The sequence below is a fragment of the Anser cygnoides genome, chromosome 7 (assembly GCF_040182565.1).
Source record: "Anser cygnoides isolate HZ-2024a breed goose chromosome 7, Taihu_goose_T2T_genome, whole genome shotgun sequence".
Classification (NCBI taxonomy): Eukaryota; Metazoa; Chordata; class Aves; order Anseriformes; family Anatidae; genus Anser; species Anser cygnoides.
In genome coordinates this window covers 25,897,135-25,914,199 of record NC_089879.1, presented here as the reverse complement: position 1 = coordinate 25,914,199, position 17,065 = coordinate 25,897,135, and the positions used below count along the sequence as shown (strand labels likewise).

Below are 17,065 nucleotides of genomic sequence, written 5' to 3'. Positions count from 1 at the left end.
TGTCTTAAATACACAGTAAAGTAATACTAAGATTGCAGAAAACTCCTTGAAGAATTTATTTCCTCTTTATAAGTGGTCAAAGGTGTCCATAATGTTCAGTGGATTTGACATACCATTGAGCACAATGCTTGGGTGTCTCTACTACCCTTTAAACAGAAAACTGCATCAAAGGGAGTATCCTAACATATAGAGAAGATCAAGCTTTATAGTTAGTGTTCAAGAAAAAAAAAAAAAGCAAAAGTAAACGTATTCCATCTGCTAATTCTGCTTTTCTTTCCTTTAGAACCACGATCTATGGCCGAACCAGGTGAGGATCATCAAAAATTTCATCTTTTTTTTTTTTGTTTATACAAATATGGTGGTTTAACCTCAAAAAATATCAATTATTTAAACTCCACAGTTTAATTAAGGCAATTTTTAATTTCCCCATGTTCTGTAGTTACTAGTGAGAGGCATTTCTAGAATGGTAGAATGTTCCACAAACATGTAACTTAAATGAATTTTATCACTTCAAGAAAATAATGTTTCCATTCTGCTTTGTCCCAGTTCTAACTCAGGATCTGTTAACTTTTTACTAAGCTGAAGATTAACAAAATTAACGTATGAGGGTTCCCAATATCTGAAGTTCAGAAGTACACCAGATGATGCAGGACTGAGCTATTTTTATCTAGTTCACCGGTTAGGGAACATTGCATCAGATGTTTAGCCATGTCAGCCATTCCCTCTGCTCCCTACCAGTGTAATATGAGAGTATCACATCAGGTGTTCGACCCCTGATATCAGCAAATCCTATAAAAGTGGCTGGATTTGTTAATTTCAACAGTCAGAGGAGAACACAGGCTACTCTGCTTGATTGGAGCAAAGGAGCCTCATAGATTTTGATTACTTCTCCATGAGATAATCACCCTCTCCGTTATGCTCTTCACTATCAAAAAATAAAGCAGCCCCTCTTTAGACAGAAAATTACCAAAGGAGCATCAATTTTTATGAAATATGGACTTCTGTAACTTTTCTCATTGTCATATTAAAAGCTTTTTACCCCAAAAAGTATCTTGAAAGAGACTCTTGCAAAATCTATAGGATTTTCCCCCTCTCTGCAATGTCTGTCTCTTAGACTTAGGAATGAATAGGTGGAGCTTCTACCAGAACCCACCGATGCCGTTCCTTTAGTGTCCAGTGGCATCACTGCTGAGTAATGTGAAGCAGTTTTCAGAGGGTAATCAGTCGGGTGCAGTTGTCACTGCCTCATCACCTGCTGCTCATTCAGAAGGAATTTGGATTTCCACGCATGCAGTGGTTGGCAAATCCAAGTACTATAAACTAGATACTCTAATGCCTTAAACTAGTTCTATAATCCTACTACTATAATAAACTATGATTCTCCTATGGTTGTTAGCAAATAATCTCTTTGTTGCTACTAGATTCTCCACAGTGATGACACGAAACAATTACGTTTAAATGTTGTATGGTCTTCTATAAGAACTCTCATAAAATATTAATCCTGCGATTTTTTTAGGAAGTTTCTTGCAAAATGGTAGCAAAACAGTCACTGGCTATTAACTGAAGAAATGTTATCAGCCCATGTTTCAGTACCCTTTAGATGTTACTCTCCCTCCCCATTCCAGCTACCTGACCAAAAAAAGTTGTAAAATCCTATCACCACAGGTATTTATCAGCTGGTACTGCTGCCTGGACATCAGGCACAGACTGGGGAGGAATGTCATAACCCCAGACTGACTTTTCAAGACAGAATTTCATTTCTGTTACTACAATTTTGCACTAACATTTTTTCATGCCCACATGAGTCGTCTTTGCAAAGAGAAAAGGCAACTTCCTATAAGCACAATTAGCATGATCCCATCTATCTGCTGATCTGTAGTAGTATTTTTTAAAAATGTTGGCCTAAAAGGATGTATTTTGCATTTCTTCACCTTACACTGTCTCTACTTGAATTATTCCCAGTTAATTATAACTAACCTTTCAATCTGCAAAGATATATATATATATTATACATATATACATATAATTATTATATACATATATTAGGGACTTGTGAGTACAGAGTGCCTTTTATTTCTCCAGATTCAATATTAAGTTCTTCATAGAGAAAGTCTGTACTTCATGTGATTAGGAGGACATTCTCTAATGTTTTCCAAACACTGCTGCCACCTGTTCTTCACTTTTGTTGGGCATGCTGGAGCACAGAGGGTACCAGTTGCTGCACACAATGCTCATAACAGCTGCTGCACACAAAGGCTGCCAAAACTGATAATACAGATGAAAATAAAATCAAACTGAGAAAGGTGGAAAACCTTAAGGAAACGTCCCCTACAGTAGTCAAGGCTTTGTGTGTTTGTTCAATGTGTGCTCATTTCAAGTAATAATACTGCTCTGATGCTTTGCAGAGGAAATTTGTACTCTGGTTATTGCTGAAGTATTTTCAGAAGACTCTGGCAGTTTCACCTGTACTGCAAGCAATAAATATGGCACAGTATCTAGTATAGCTCGTCTAACTGTCAAAGGTAAGAGATTGTTTGAGTCCTTTGCTGGCTAGTAAATACAAGCAGGGAAGGCTGATGTGCTGTGCGGGCCAGGCTGCTTATCAAACATACAGATTGCTGTGTCTTTTCAAAGTATCTTTCCCCAGTTAGAAACATGAAGCAACAAGCAGCGTTAGGGAATGAATCCCACACAGCCCTTCCTAAAACAAGACTCTTGCTGACTTCAAGAGTTGGGCAATAGCCATTTTTGGAATCTCCATGGACTGTCTACTTCGCTCTTTAATAAAACTTTAGCGCAGAACCCAAAGGAGGAACCCCCAAAACAGATTCTTTCATACTGCCTATGTGATTTATGCTACCAAGGCACTAAGGAGGTAGGTGAGTGAAGAACCAGTACATAAAAGCATAGCACGCTGGGGACTCCAATTCAGCTCAAGTCCTGGCAGTGCTCTGAACAACTAAAAAGTTTGAGAGCTCTCTGAAAAGAAAGTTTGTACTGCAAAGATGCTGGTGGAATTCATAGTTGTAGACCACTACTGGATCTTCCAAACCAGGGCTGTGGCTGTTCCTCCCACCTTTCCCTTTTTACAATATTCCTTTGTTAAGGGAGTTTGTTGGTGAACAAATGAAGTGAAATTACTCATTCCAACAGCTGGCCAGGACATTAGAGAGAGTTTTTCCAACTGTATCTTTTCTGATTTCATTTCACTATAATTTATGGTATTTATGTATCATCAAAGGTTTGATATTTGTTATTTCAGCATCTGAAGACAGTAGTAATGCTGCTGCCCTTCACACAATGAGCTCAATCAACTCAGTTGCTGCTGAACATCAGTCTCCTCCACATATTCCTTCCCAACGTGTAAATCAACCTCCCAAACCTAAACTTGAAGGTGTTCTTGTGAACCACAATGAACCCAGATCGAGTTCCAAGATAGGTCTCCGTGTGCACTTCAAGCTGCCTGAAGACGACAAGGAAAGTGAGTCACCACCAGAGGATGGACTCGGCACTACAAACCAAACCAGACCCAACTATTTCCAGGACAGGATAAATGGACAGCCAGTGAAAGTACCAGAGCCAACATCACCATCCAAGGAACCCCCCCCAGTACTGGCTAAACCAAAGCTGTAAGTAAAAGGTATTCTAAGTCTCAGGAGCATGATTGCTATTATTTTGTATCTGCTTTATCACATGTCTATTCGTAGACCAGGACACTGTAGCACTAGAGACAAAAATGCAAACACGGAACAAAAAGACAGTATCACACGGTGCTGGCCTAATTAACCAACTAAGCCTTAGAAAGCACTTTCTAAAGAGATAGAGATTTTTTTCTGTATATCGCTCTTGAGAAATGCGGGCTCCAAAGGAAAGTATTTTCCCTTTTAAATTTTATTTAATTCCACAACTTCTTCTACTGCAAATAACAGATGAACAACATTGCTTTTGTGCAGGCAAAATAAAAGCAGGTTCTTCCAATATATCTCATTCAATTCTCATTATGCAGTTTTGCCAAAAGCAGACGTACTCGTCTTGCACATAGTATGGGCTAACAACTGTAGTCCCAAAGGCCATGCCTCATGATTTTATGTCTCACAAACATAATTCCTCCTAAAACAGAAAAAATACTTGCAAGTGTTTGATAATGTGAAACCACATAAACTAAAGAGCACCTGCATGATTAGTGCACTATGAGTCCAAGGGGAAAGTTTAAGGAATAGTGTAATTTTCTTACAGAATGATTTCTGGAATGCATACTGCAGTTTATTAAGAAATATCCTTTCAGTATTTTTGGAACCTCTAAAATCTAGTTTAACAAAAAGCACACAGAGTCCTTCATTTCACTTCTTAAATAGGCAGCAGCTTTAACTAAAGGTTCAGGAAGGACTTTTATAAAATAATTCACTGATTTCCTTAAGCAGGGATGTAATTTCATAGGACAAACATTACAAGCGAGAGAACAGAACTTGCATACCATGTAGGAGAGGAAGAACTTGGAGCAGTGTTGCTTTTATTTATTTATTTATTTTTGAAGCCCAGACGCACAGCCCTATTGCCTTTTAAAGCTATATTTAAGGGATGAGTAGAAGCAGACTTTAAGTTGCCCACAGCTCGCATCACTGCTTGCATAAACCAGGATTTCTCTCAATCTACAAAATGTTACACAGGAGTGCATTATTGTGCAGATGCATATGAAGGAGATAAAATCAGGATTGCACAACTTCTAATTCTCTAACTCTGTAATTTTCAAAAGCTTGAAATTGCTAACTTAATCTACCTTTAATGTGATTTTTGTTTAGTAAATTATAGAAAGAGTAATTCCTTTAAATAAATTCACTTAACTTCTTGTATTTGGTTTACCAGTACCATTGTGTTTCCACTTCTACATTTTTAACTTTTTGATTATATTTATTTAATATTGGACAGTTTATTACATGATAATTTTCCAAATCCTCTACGTCGTTTCTGTTTTCATAAGGAGAAAAGCTAGCCTGTATTTTCATACATGCAATAACAAAATATACCACTTGACAATGTAAAATAGTTTTTCTTAATTGCAAAGTAAAAAAGCTCTGAAGACACATACAACAGAGAGCATCTAAGAAATAACAATTGCATGAGGTGCAAATACTCTCTGAAAGATGCACTATTACCTGTCACTAAATGTCAATGCCACCTAAACTACATTGGTGGTGTCTCTTTTGGTGGATTATTGCCAAGTTCTATCAGCCAGAATGCAGGTTTCAGAGCTCACTTTAACAGAAGGTGAATAACTGCACTCTGGCTTGCAAATTCTCATTTTGACAAATCCAGTCCTACTCTTTATTACACAAGTAGAGATGTACTAAGGTGACATAGAGCAGAACTTGACAATGTTATCCCTTAAATATCTTCAAGTAAGATTTTTATTTATTTTTTATGTGTTAAAATGCAAGAATTATCTTCAATCAAATAATTTTCAGTCAAAAAGCTTTTATCATGACTCTTCCAAGGAAGGGCAGAGGAAGGAAAAGTTTATTTTTGTAGCCAACTAATACTATGCTCTTCTCATAATGTTAGAGAATATGTCATTTAGCAGCTTTCCCTGCCTCTTACTCTATCACAGGACATAGGTCTTTTCTCTCGCAATTCACATACAGAAACATAATCAGCCAGCATGTTCAGGGCTTCGGCCAGGCTCATGACCAATCTTGTTTGTTTTGTGTGCAGTGATCAGACCCAGTTAAAACAGCTCCACAACCAAGTCTTGCTCGAACAACAGCTTGTGCATCAGACGTCTACAAGAGAGCTGTCATTCAACACAGCTTTATTGAATTCTGCTACTTCATTCAATCAACAATCCACCTCAACCACGTACAAACAAAGCAAAGCCTCTGCTTCACAAGCATTCAACTATACCCGACCTAAGCAGTTCCTACCATCACAGACCCCACCACCTACCATTTCCTCTTCTAGCTCCTCGGTGACAATTTACAGCAGCGTCTCTCAAGGAACTCAAAGAACAAATAACAAGGAAAATGTCACGGCAAATCCTCCACCTACACCATCAAGGCCATCAGGAGCATTTACAAGCAAAAGTGATCAGTCTCTACCAAGCCCAAAAGAATCCACGGTGCCTCCGTTAACACTGTCTACATCCAGTGTAAAACAATTTCAGCCACAGAGTGTGACTCCTACTCCTGTCTCCCCAACTGGCCGAATTCCAAATCCAGTAGCTTTCCTTAGCGCTGTTCTTCCTTCACTTCCTTCTGCACCATCAACCAATGCTATGGGGCTGCCCAAAAGTACACCAGTCACGTAAGTAGTATGAACTGTATGTGCAGAAGCAGGGACATGAAATACTTGTAAAGGAAACTAAGATGTATTTTTGTGCAAATGTTCAGTGGAGATTTTCCTGAAACGCAAGTCATTCATATAATAGAAAAGTGAGTAACTCATATATTGTGGTCACTTCATCTTTACATCCAGTTAAGAAAGGAAGAGAGAATTGCTTCTATTAAAAAAAAAAAAAAAAAAAAAAAGATAAAGGTTAAGGTTATGCATTTTATTTATCTTCTCTCTTAAGGGTACGATAAATTCAGGATAGAGAAATGGGAGTTTCCAAACAGATACAGACAAGAATGTGGGGGCTCAGTCAGAGATTCACAGAACTGTTCTAGTGGGAGAAAAGAGATTTCATCATGAGCTCGCAGGATAAGCCACTCCATCTGCCTGTATGAGCTATAAAGGACTATTTGCCTAAAAGCCCTTCTGCCTATAAAAACTTTCTTACCTATCGTACCTCATAATATGTTATTTCTTAGGCCAGATAAATTGAAGAAATAACTTGTGGAAAGGTATTTTTCTGGCTGCAATACTTTCTGTATTTAAAGTCTCCTAGAAAATCTCAAGAGAGTTAATGGCTTGCACAGAAATATTTTAATTCACAGCCAGAATGATTTCTGTGACAAAATGGCTACCACCACACAAGCAAATCAGGACGATGATGTACTAGAAAGGTTGTGGCCTTATGAGTTCCCTTTTCACTAGAAGACTTGAAATTAATATCCCTTTTGCAGACACTGAAACTTGTGTTAGCATGGCTAGCACCAGTAGATTGATAAAACTCTTTATCTGCAGAACTCCAAATTCTGCACAAAGTAAGAAATATTTCCCCCTTTTACCGATGGTACACTTCAAAGTAGTGATAGCCACCAGTAGGTCCCAAGCTCCTATTTACCTTGCTGATAGTACATCCACTGACCTGTAACTGTGACAGAGAAAGTGTCCCTGCATACAGAGCATTCACCACTCTGGCAGGGAAATCCTGCCTTTGATCCATAATTGCACCTCTGCTCCCAGACTTCCTGATTGCCCAGCACAGGCAGGTAATCTCAGCTACCCTGTGGCACATGCCTGGGGTACTTCAAGGCCCTGGCATCATGGGCAGGCCTTATAAAATAAAGCAGATTCACAGTGAAGGTTTTAACTATACCCAACTCAAGCCTTCATCCTGCTTCCATAAAGTTGCACCAGAAAGCACAAATCAAATCAACTGCACATCTACTACCCTTCCTCCCATTCAGAGCTGGTGCACAAATGCTCATGCCCAATTAATTTGCACTAATAACACTTAATGTTCGCAAGGTGCTTCACTTTTTCTAACTGTCATACCAAATAAACCATTATGAAGGTATTATCAAATAAATCCTTACACTACGCCTACCAGCTAGGGCAGTTAAATACTGTTTTTTACATTTCACCAGTCCCCTGTGAGCTGAGTTCTCACATAACCAGAGCATATTGTGCTGAGACTTGGAGCTGGTATCTTGCTGGTATCACAAGGCAGGTATCTTGCACAGCAACAGTCAGTTATGCCTTTTACCCAGACCCCTGTTATTAGGATCCCAACTACTGGAAAGCTACTGGAACACTGCACTCTCTCTAATATTGTGTGGCTGTTGTGTTTCAGCAACACACTTGTGCATTATTTAAAAACTGACATTATTTAAAAACTATTCTCAAAACCTGCTAAAATAAAACACACTAAATCTATAAAGAGAGATGTTGATGTTAGGTGTCATAAAAGAGTGAGAAAAATGAAGGATTATAGGAAGAATAAGTAATCACTGAAGTTGTAAGATAAAGATCAGTAAGAAATTGCATTAACTTTCTAAATTATTGCCTGATACAATAAAATGCACTAATTGTACACCTACAGTAATACCTTTGCACATCTCTTCAGCATCCATTGCAACATCATTATTCTAGGATAAGTATAAACGGAACTTAGAATTTTATTACAGTATTATAATGCTTATTCTCTTTAAGATGTGCATCTTTAATTCCTGATGGCATTAATGGGAATGGGATGCATCATAAAAACAGTACCAAAAAAAACAAATCCTGTATTGTGCTTTGGCTTCTACATAAATAAATAATAAGTTCATCCAGACAACTGAAGCTTAACATATTATATCTAAGGTGACTGTATATATAAATATCTGTACTGGTTGCTGCATGTTAGTGTGAGAATTTTCTTTTAATAGCTCAACCCAGGGATTAACAAAGAAAAATCTGAAGCCTCTGCCATTAGCAACAGATGATTCTATTCGGGAAAATAAAGCTGCACTTGTAAAGGACCTGGAAAGAAAACTACATTTCAGAGAGGACATTAATCAACAAAGTAGTCAGCAGGTAAGAAAAACAAGTGTCATTAAAATAAATTTCACTTGTGAACAAGTCATGTGTTATGACTTGTGGCACAAAAAGTGTTTGCATGGTTGAGCAGCTACACTACTCTGCAGAGTAAGCGTTTGTGGTAAGTACTGTTTTGGAATAGCAAACTGGAGCTTCAAATAGGAAGTCCAAGGGGATGCAGCTGTAGAGGTTTTGCTCTGTGACTGTGTAGCAATTTTCATTTCTGATAATCTCAATTAGAGAATGGTAGGAATGCAAAACCTTTTTCTTCTCATGTAACATCCTGCACACAGGATTTCATCTTTTACTTTACAAGCTGCTCAACTCACTGCACACACACACATTCAGACACTGTACATTCCTAACCCAAACTAAGGAGAAAGGTAATCAAACTGTAACGAAAAGGTTTCTGCTTTCACTTTGATTGAACTAAAATACATTTTTCATTTTTTAGCATTAAACGTTTTTCCAAATCTCCTGATACATATGAATTGTCAGGAAGTTGTTAGGAAAGTACTTAACAAAGAAGTTTTTGTAGCTGTTACTGGCAGACATTAAGTTTAGGGCTGTCATTATTAGAATTTAGGAAAACAACAAGCCTTTTACAAAGCTGAAGTTAAAACATAACAGTTCATTCTTAACTGGAATCAATAAATCCATGAGTCTGGGCAGTGTTTACAAAATTAAAGAAGGAATCAAAAATATTTTGAGGTTAAAATCACTGTAAGACAGGTTCGTCCACCCTTGTAAGGTGCCCTAAGGACTGCTAGATAGCTGTTCTGCCTGCAGGCGATTATTCTGCTCTCACCTTGACCATGGAGCCCTCCATCATCATCCTGCCAGCTCATGCTTAACACAGCAAATAATGGTTTATCCTGATCTGTCATCAATAAGGGAACTTTTCACATTTGTTGGCCCTTCTGACATAGAACATGCAAAGATAAGCAAAAAGCCATGGGATTTCTGGAATAAATTACTCTCTGTGGACAACTGCAGTGTAATACCTGTTTTTTAAATTTTGCTCTTGACCCTTCCTTCTGACAGATCATACTGCCACAGCACTTTTGAGTAAAACAACTGGCAAAGCAGTATGTTTTGCAGATGAATCACAAGTGTTACGATTTGTACTTGCTATGGTAGTAAGACAAACTATTTAGAGAGCTATTGTGAAATACCAACCAGTCTTTCGACTGCATGATAACCCCTTTAGAAACAATGATCACCACCAGCGTCAAAGTTATCAGCTGACAGCAAAAGTTATTTATATACTTATTTACTATTTTGTATGACGCCAGACCTAAATCTTGATTCCAAAATCCTTAAAACACTGAAAACGTTCAAGTCTGAGTTTTCTCCTCAGTGAAAGCAGTGAATTATTTAAGAAGCATTATTTAAAGAGACTCGGCAATGCATAATACTTTTCAGAATTCTTATAGCTTTGCCATTTATAAAACAATCAACGTCATGAGAGTCATACGTTGTAGAGGTGGATTCACACCTGCAGATTTTGTCCTGTTTTTTCTTCTTGTAGTTCACACAAATTTTAAAATGAGACATATTCATCCTATATATTGCACATTTGCATTAAATTGTTTATTATAATGGGAGGAAAAAGCCTCTTACTCACTTTCTCATAAATACAAACGCAACTCTCCTCTATATGAGATCACTGCATAGTGAATGGAGCACAGCATCCAATAAGAATCCTGAAGTGTTGGCTTCCCTGCATTTTTTACATACTATTTCAAAAATTCCCTCTCATAAAATGTGTTCCATAGCATTTTCCTTACTGTTATCCCATATTTCAATTGCAGCACTTGGTCTCATTTACAGTATTTGTAGAACATGTAGGGATCATCCAAAATAAAAGCTGTAAATGACAATCTATACCTTAAAGTACTGGTATTGATTAATATTACTATATAAAGTGCAGTAATTAATATGATAGACTTACATCCTGGTGTACTATTTATTATTATCATTGACTTCCATATGATAAGTGTTTAGCTTACAAGATTTTCCTGTGTGTCAGCATTATGCACTCAGCATGGTATCTAATAATCCAGATGTACTCCTCCTGTTTCATCCAGTACATCATTCATCACCAACAATACAGAAATCTAGAATCAGAATGCAGTTGGTGATTTTGCTGTTGCAGAGAACAGAACACATTAGCCTTCAGTCTTCTACAGCTATGATAATCATGCAGTTTTGATAGAAATACAGATAAAATTTTGCTAAGATTCTAGCTTCACTTTTGATCAAGCACATGTAATAACAAGCTGTTATTTTTACCAGAAATAATACCATACCTGTCATTTATGCAGATGGTAGTATGTTAGATTGCCAGGTGAAATTTCATCACCACTGGAAGTGCTGGAAAAAATGTGGTTCAGTTATTCCAAATGTCTTAAAGTCAGATTTGCTCGGTTCTTTCAAAGAGATGATACACTAAATGAGGGTTGGTTTATCCAATTGCAGGAAGAGGTTAGGACAAATCCCAAGATATGGGAGAACACTTAACCCATTTCCTTCCTTAGCCTCAAGACAGTCCAACGTACAACTCTTAACTCCCAGAAGGACCACATGACTCCGTGCCAGCGGGTACAGTGAATGGTTGGTACTGTCCCAGCTTGCACAGATCATTAACTGTTCTTTAGCAGCAGCACAGAAATCTGGAAATTCCACATTTCAGAACGGCTCTCTGACCAGGAGACCTGAGTCCCTCTCTTGCCTTCTCCAGCTCAGTGAATAAAAAATAAGAATTTGAGGCAGCATGGAACAGGCCCTCCTTTAGCAGGACTTTTTTTCAGAGAGCATTTCAGCTCTAATGATTATGGTTGTCTGAGGAAGCTGTTAGAATTCTTTCTTCCACTTTGTGCTGGAGAAAAGAGGTAGGGACAGGTTGAGAAAAAAGGAGAATCCACTCTTCTGCCTAGGAACTAGGACAAACACCTAGGTCCCTGTCCTTGCTCTAGTGGATGTTTAACTATTTACACTCAGAGAAAGAGAACAAAGACAGAACTTCCCTCTCATCTCCACCTCCACAATGCTGTATTAGAATGGAGCTTAGAGCTTCCTCTTGGAGACTGAATTTGAAATCCTGTGAGACACAGCATCCAAGTCTCATAAGCTGAGTGAATGTCCAGGTCACTGCACTCTTTGATGAACAGAGAGCACGTTTCCACTTCCCCAAGTCTGTCTATCCAGTCCATCAGGCCTCTCACCTTCCCTGCAAGTTATATATCTTCATAACTTTCATTCAGAATATGCCACGTAGAAGCAAAAGTAAGTGTGGGAAGAAAAGGACAGACATAGAATCTAAGGAATAAATATATAAATTTGTAATGCAAAGTGATTATTCTAAATTTCTAGTTGAAAACATTAACAGGCTTCACATCAATGGGACTATAAATAGACAAAATTATGCTTTACGGGCAAATCTTAGAAACTAAAGGAATTATTCCCTTAAATCTTTGCTATACAAATAATATCAAACAGAAAATTGAGGTAATTAAACCTCAAAATCCTGTGCAGTAACAAAATTAAAGCAATTAACTATGTAATAATAAAAGAAGGGAAGAAGTACCTAGGCCTGTTTAACGACCTTTTTCAATAAGAATTATAAATTGTGCCCATATATCTGTGTCATTTACTGTGAAGAATAGCATGTGGTAATGCTCATTGGTTGTGTCTTATGGAAGACCCAGATAGCAGCATGGTCACTGCCTTATTTTTAGGACAAAGAGAAAAACCACAGCTGTTTAGAAAATGATGCCATTATTCACAGCCCTCAAATGAATATTCTTTACTTTTGCTAGTATATACTGTACAATAAATTTGAGAGCAGAAGAAATGCAGGGTTTGTCCAAAAGCTTTTAGAACATTAAAGACCATGGTCTGTAGAGCCATCTGCAGAACCCAACTCACCACACAGGCCACATCATCACTAATACCTCAACAGTGATAAAACACAATCATCTTCTTGCAGTTCCTGTACTAAGTCAGCCTCAGAAAGGTCCCAAGAATCAATAAGCCTATTCCCCAGAGCACAATAATTACACTTAATTCAACCACTCCATAAAGCTTGCTCGAAGACAAGCTTCATATCATATCCCGAAGTCAGCAAATGTAGATAATTTTGAACTACAGATGGGAATTAAACCCCAAGGAGTCCTCATGGAAGTTTGCTCTGAACTAGAAATGAAAGAGATTTAAGAACCCATCCAAGACAAGTTAGAAGATCTTAGTATTTATAGGTATAAATTCTCAATAATCATAGTAATGAATCATTGAACCGTCACTTGCAGATGTCTTCTCAAAACCTAGATCTAAACAACAAAGTACAAATAAGTTTTCTTCTGGTAAGGATCCTGGCTTGCAGAACTCACCGCCTAGGAGAGGAAACCTGAGCTCCTCATGCTGTTGCATACACTCCTGAGCCATTCACTCCAGCTAAGTTTATGGGAGTTAGAGATACAAACTTCATTTCTTTTCTCTTCTGTTTTCCTCTTGCTCAGTCACTTTGAGCTGAATAGTATTTTGAGTATCATCTATTGTGTACCACAACTGACTTCCTAGTCTCTTCAGGGGCTTGATATTTACATATCGGTAGCATGATATTCAGGCCTTATGCTATGTAAGAGACCCAAAATAATTCATTTGCAAGAAATAAGTTACTTCCCTGCTATCTCTGCATGGGACATGATATATGAAGAAAAGCAAGAAAAGCATGCACATTGGATCTGTTGTATTTTTATCCTGATTGCCGGAGGAGTGGTGTGGGGGTAGAGAGAAAAGAACCCAAACTAAACAGAAGACTTCAGTCAGAGTAGCCTAGATCAGACTTTAAAGCCAAGGAGTGTTACAGCTTAGAAATAGACACTGAGATGAAATATATGTCAGTTTCTTAGATAAACTGCTAACTGGATTTGGAATAACTCTGCCAAATAGCCAATCTAGTAGAAGTTACAACACTGGGATTAAACTGGGAAACTTGTCTGGAGTTGGCAATGAGTGGTGATCAGAATAATGTTTTTATATGGTATATGAGAATCAACACTCAACTAAAGTTCCTCTAACCTTTATGATTGTGGTAATTTCCATGGCTTCTAGTCTGTAAAAATATCATGTTCCAGAAAAGTTGCCAAAATGCAGCTGGCCCCCTACAGTTTTTACCCAGAAACAGAGCTTGAACCTTTGTACTCTTTGCCTTAGTCTCCTCAGTGTGCTGAACTCCAGCCTAGTTTTAACATCATACCCAGCAATCAAATTGACTTGTTCTTTGTGTGACACTTTACGAAATACTTGTCTGAAACACAACCACAAACACTTTGCCCTACTCCACTTATGTAATTACATTCAGAAACAGTTTTATGGCTTACGTGATAAAAACAGTTCTTCAGAAAGCCATATTAACAAATATTTTCTGTTCTTGCTAAGCCTAGAAGGAAATCTACCAACCAAGCAAAATCTCCAAGATTATATTCTATGACTATGTATTTCCCCTTATTTCAGAGATTTCTGTTTTTCATAAGAAGTGTGGTATAACACCTTCAATCTATGAAAGTTGGTGTTAGAATTTTTATAACAATTTTTATAACAATGTTAATTTAGTTTTGCTGATTTGTGTGTAAACTTATATATATGCACACTAATCACATTTAAAGGGCTAAGATTAAAGTATAAACACAACACACAGGCAACACTTCTAGGCTATGGGAAACCTAACTTCAATATTTTCTAACACGTATTAAGCTCAATCCAGCTGTACACAACTGTACACAACTAAGATGGTCTAGTGGCAGATTTGTGTACTGCTATAAAATAACGATGTTAATTGTTGGTAAGGCTCACAGGGCAGTAAATAACTGATCTGCTCTCTTCTTGATTTTGCATCTTTGTTTTCTATGTGAGAGAAGACAGGCCCTTTGCTTTTTCTACCTTTGTTCTTAATTAGGTTGTACTTAACAACTAAAAGGAACTGATTTTTGCAAAAGCCCTCTTCCACTTTTTAGTCTTCTAGACTACTGCTTTTTTAGTAATCTTCTAGACTATTGCATTCATTTTATTCTCATCTGAGTTCAGAGTTGCCCTTCTGGAGTATAAAGCTGTCATGGATTTACTGTATCTAGTTTTTGAGGTAATGAAGTTGTGGGTCACCTCACCTACTCTTTCCATCAGCTCTGTTGCCCTGTAAACACTTGAAAAATGGCTTATCTTCACAAAGGGAATAACTGCTAAAAAGTGCTCAGATATGACAAATGAGAAACATACATGCAAAGCAGTGTATTTAACTTTATAATATGCTGTTATAGGACCAATATACAAAAATAATTACAGTATTTTTGAGAAGTTCCTTACACAAAAAGCAGTAACATGTTTAGGCAGGCAGAAATGAGAATCTGTACCATATTTGCTATATTGTCCTGACCTTTTATTACATTACGATTCATTAAATGAATGAAAGGAATGGAGAGGAAGAGATTACCCCTAGCTTAATTAGTCCTTAATTAGCCTCCACATTTCCAAAGGCCACACAATATGTGAAATCACTGAAAATAATTTAATTCTAAGGTGAATTATATATAGTATAGTCAGGTCCTATTGGAAAACTCAGAGATTCGAGATAATCCTTTCTGAGCAGGTGCAATTTTTTGCCACAGATTTTGCTTTCTGCTGTCAAGAACTATCTAAAACAACAAGAAGGAATCTATTAAAAGCTTTCAAAGAAGTGGAAGAACAACCAAACTACAAATATGTTCTTCAGTACATCGGTCACCACAAATCATTTATGTTTGAATTCCTTAATTTATGGCAGATTCTAGAAACAAAATATGACTGCAGTACCTTTTGGTGACAGGGATATTTCTTAAAGCAGATACTCCCAGATTTTTACTTGATTCTTCCTAAAAACACACACAACTTTTCTCAACATCAAGGCTAAAAGACTGATTGCTTAACTTTCCCCTTAGGACACTATAACCAATGTAACCACTACAAGCACTGGTTGGTTAGAAATCAGAGAATCTCCGGTTTTACACTGGCTTAACTGATATCAGAATTTGATCTATTAAAGTGATTTGCTGAGACATGCTGTGAGAAACAAAAAAAGCTCAACAGGATGAAACTTTATAAGGCTGCTTGCTGATCATCAGCTGCTGGCCAGCCCCCGGAGCGAACAAAAGCCGACAAGGAAAGTGGACGGTTCCATCTAGTGGCCGACTCTCCCCCTTTGGTGCATGTCTTGCACACTTCTAGAGATGTGCAAGCTCTAAAGTTCCCTCTTAGCAAAGCTGTACTCGCAGTGGTATATTTGAAGAGAGTATCAGCGACAGCCTGTCCCCTGTCAGAGTGGAGAGAGAGTGTTATGGGTAAGGAAGGTATCTTGAAGGTGGGATCCAGCAACCGGAGCTCCCTGTGAACGCTGTTACACGGCAATTACAGGCAGTGCTCCAAAGCTGTGTGGAAGGAACAGCCCTGCAGCATCAGAGAAACTGGGATGAGTGGAAGGAGGGCTCAGTTTCCAGCAAAAACAGTTCTTTCATAAAGTACTTTCTTCCCTACCCTGAACTATCTGTCTTTTCCTACCATAGCTAACGTTAGTAGAGCAGACCTTACAACAATCCCCCCCCCAAAAAAAAGATTTTAGATTGAGAGTGTTAAACAACATCTACCATTACAATACCAAAGATGGATATTATTAGAGCATTTATTCCACCGCAGCATTTTTCAACTTTTTTACTTAGGCTTTGTGGCTGTCATGTTAATCCTTTCCATTTCTCACACTGAGCCCTAGACCCCATCTCCTCAGAACTCCCCTGCAACCTCTCAACCTTTGGCCACTTCTGTCTCCACGGACTCCTGAAGAATTCAAAGACATCTTTAGCTAACATTTTGTGATGTTTCTCTACTTTTGCTTCTTAATACTTGGGAACTATTGGTCAAAAGCACAATCACAAGTATGATGGAGTGGCTAAATAATCAGGGATATACTTCTCATAATTCGGAATTTTTGATGATTCTTTAATCAATTCTTTAACAAAGAAAAAAAAACCACCATCATAACAGCAATATCTGACAGCATAATGTGAGATTCTGAAAATCTGTGCTTGCTGTGGGAATAGAAGAAAACAGAAGCCTGCTCTCAGAAATGTCAGTGGTCAGACAATAGAAGCCAGAATGCAAGCTCTGGACTCACAAACTGCACAAAACCAGGTCTAAAAAAAAGAATGTGGTTATTGCTAAAGGCCTACACATGGTAGTAACTTCTCCACAAGTAATTTTTAATTACTTAAGATATTCCTGCAGCTATTCAGGTGTATCTGTATTGCTTTAGCATGCACAGGATAAATACAGGTTTGGTGTCAAAACCTGAAGCTGGCTG

At 37.8% G+C, this 17,065-nt stretch overlaps 1 protein-coding gene across 3 annotated transcripts in view; it reads left to right on the top strand.

Moving 5' to 3' along the window:
• Positions 1-17,065, top strand: part of MYPN (myopalladin) — a 73,416-nt gene that overhangs the window by 41,901 nt on the left and 14,450 nt on the right. For all 3 annotated transcript variants that reach the window (XM_067000173.1, XM_067000171.1, XM_067000172.1), the window contains exons 8-12: positions 284-307; positions 2,406-2,522; positions 3,263-3,629; positions 5,710-6,297; positions 8,529-8,676. In XM_067000173.1, coding sequence (XP_066856274.1) covers positions 284-307; positions 2,406-2,522; positions 3,263-3,629; positions 5,710-6,297; positions 8,529-8,676 — 1,244 coding nt within the window. The remainder of the gene's footprint in view (positions 1-283; positions 308-2,405; positions 2,523-3,262; positions 3,630-5,709; positions 6,298-8,528; positions 8,677-17,065) is intronic.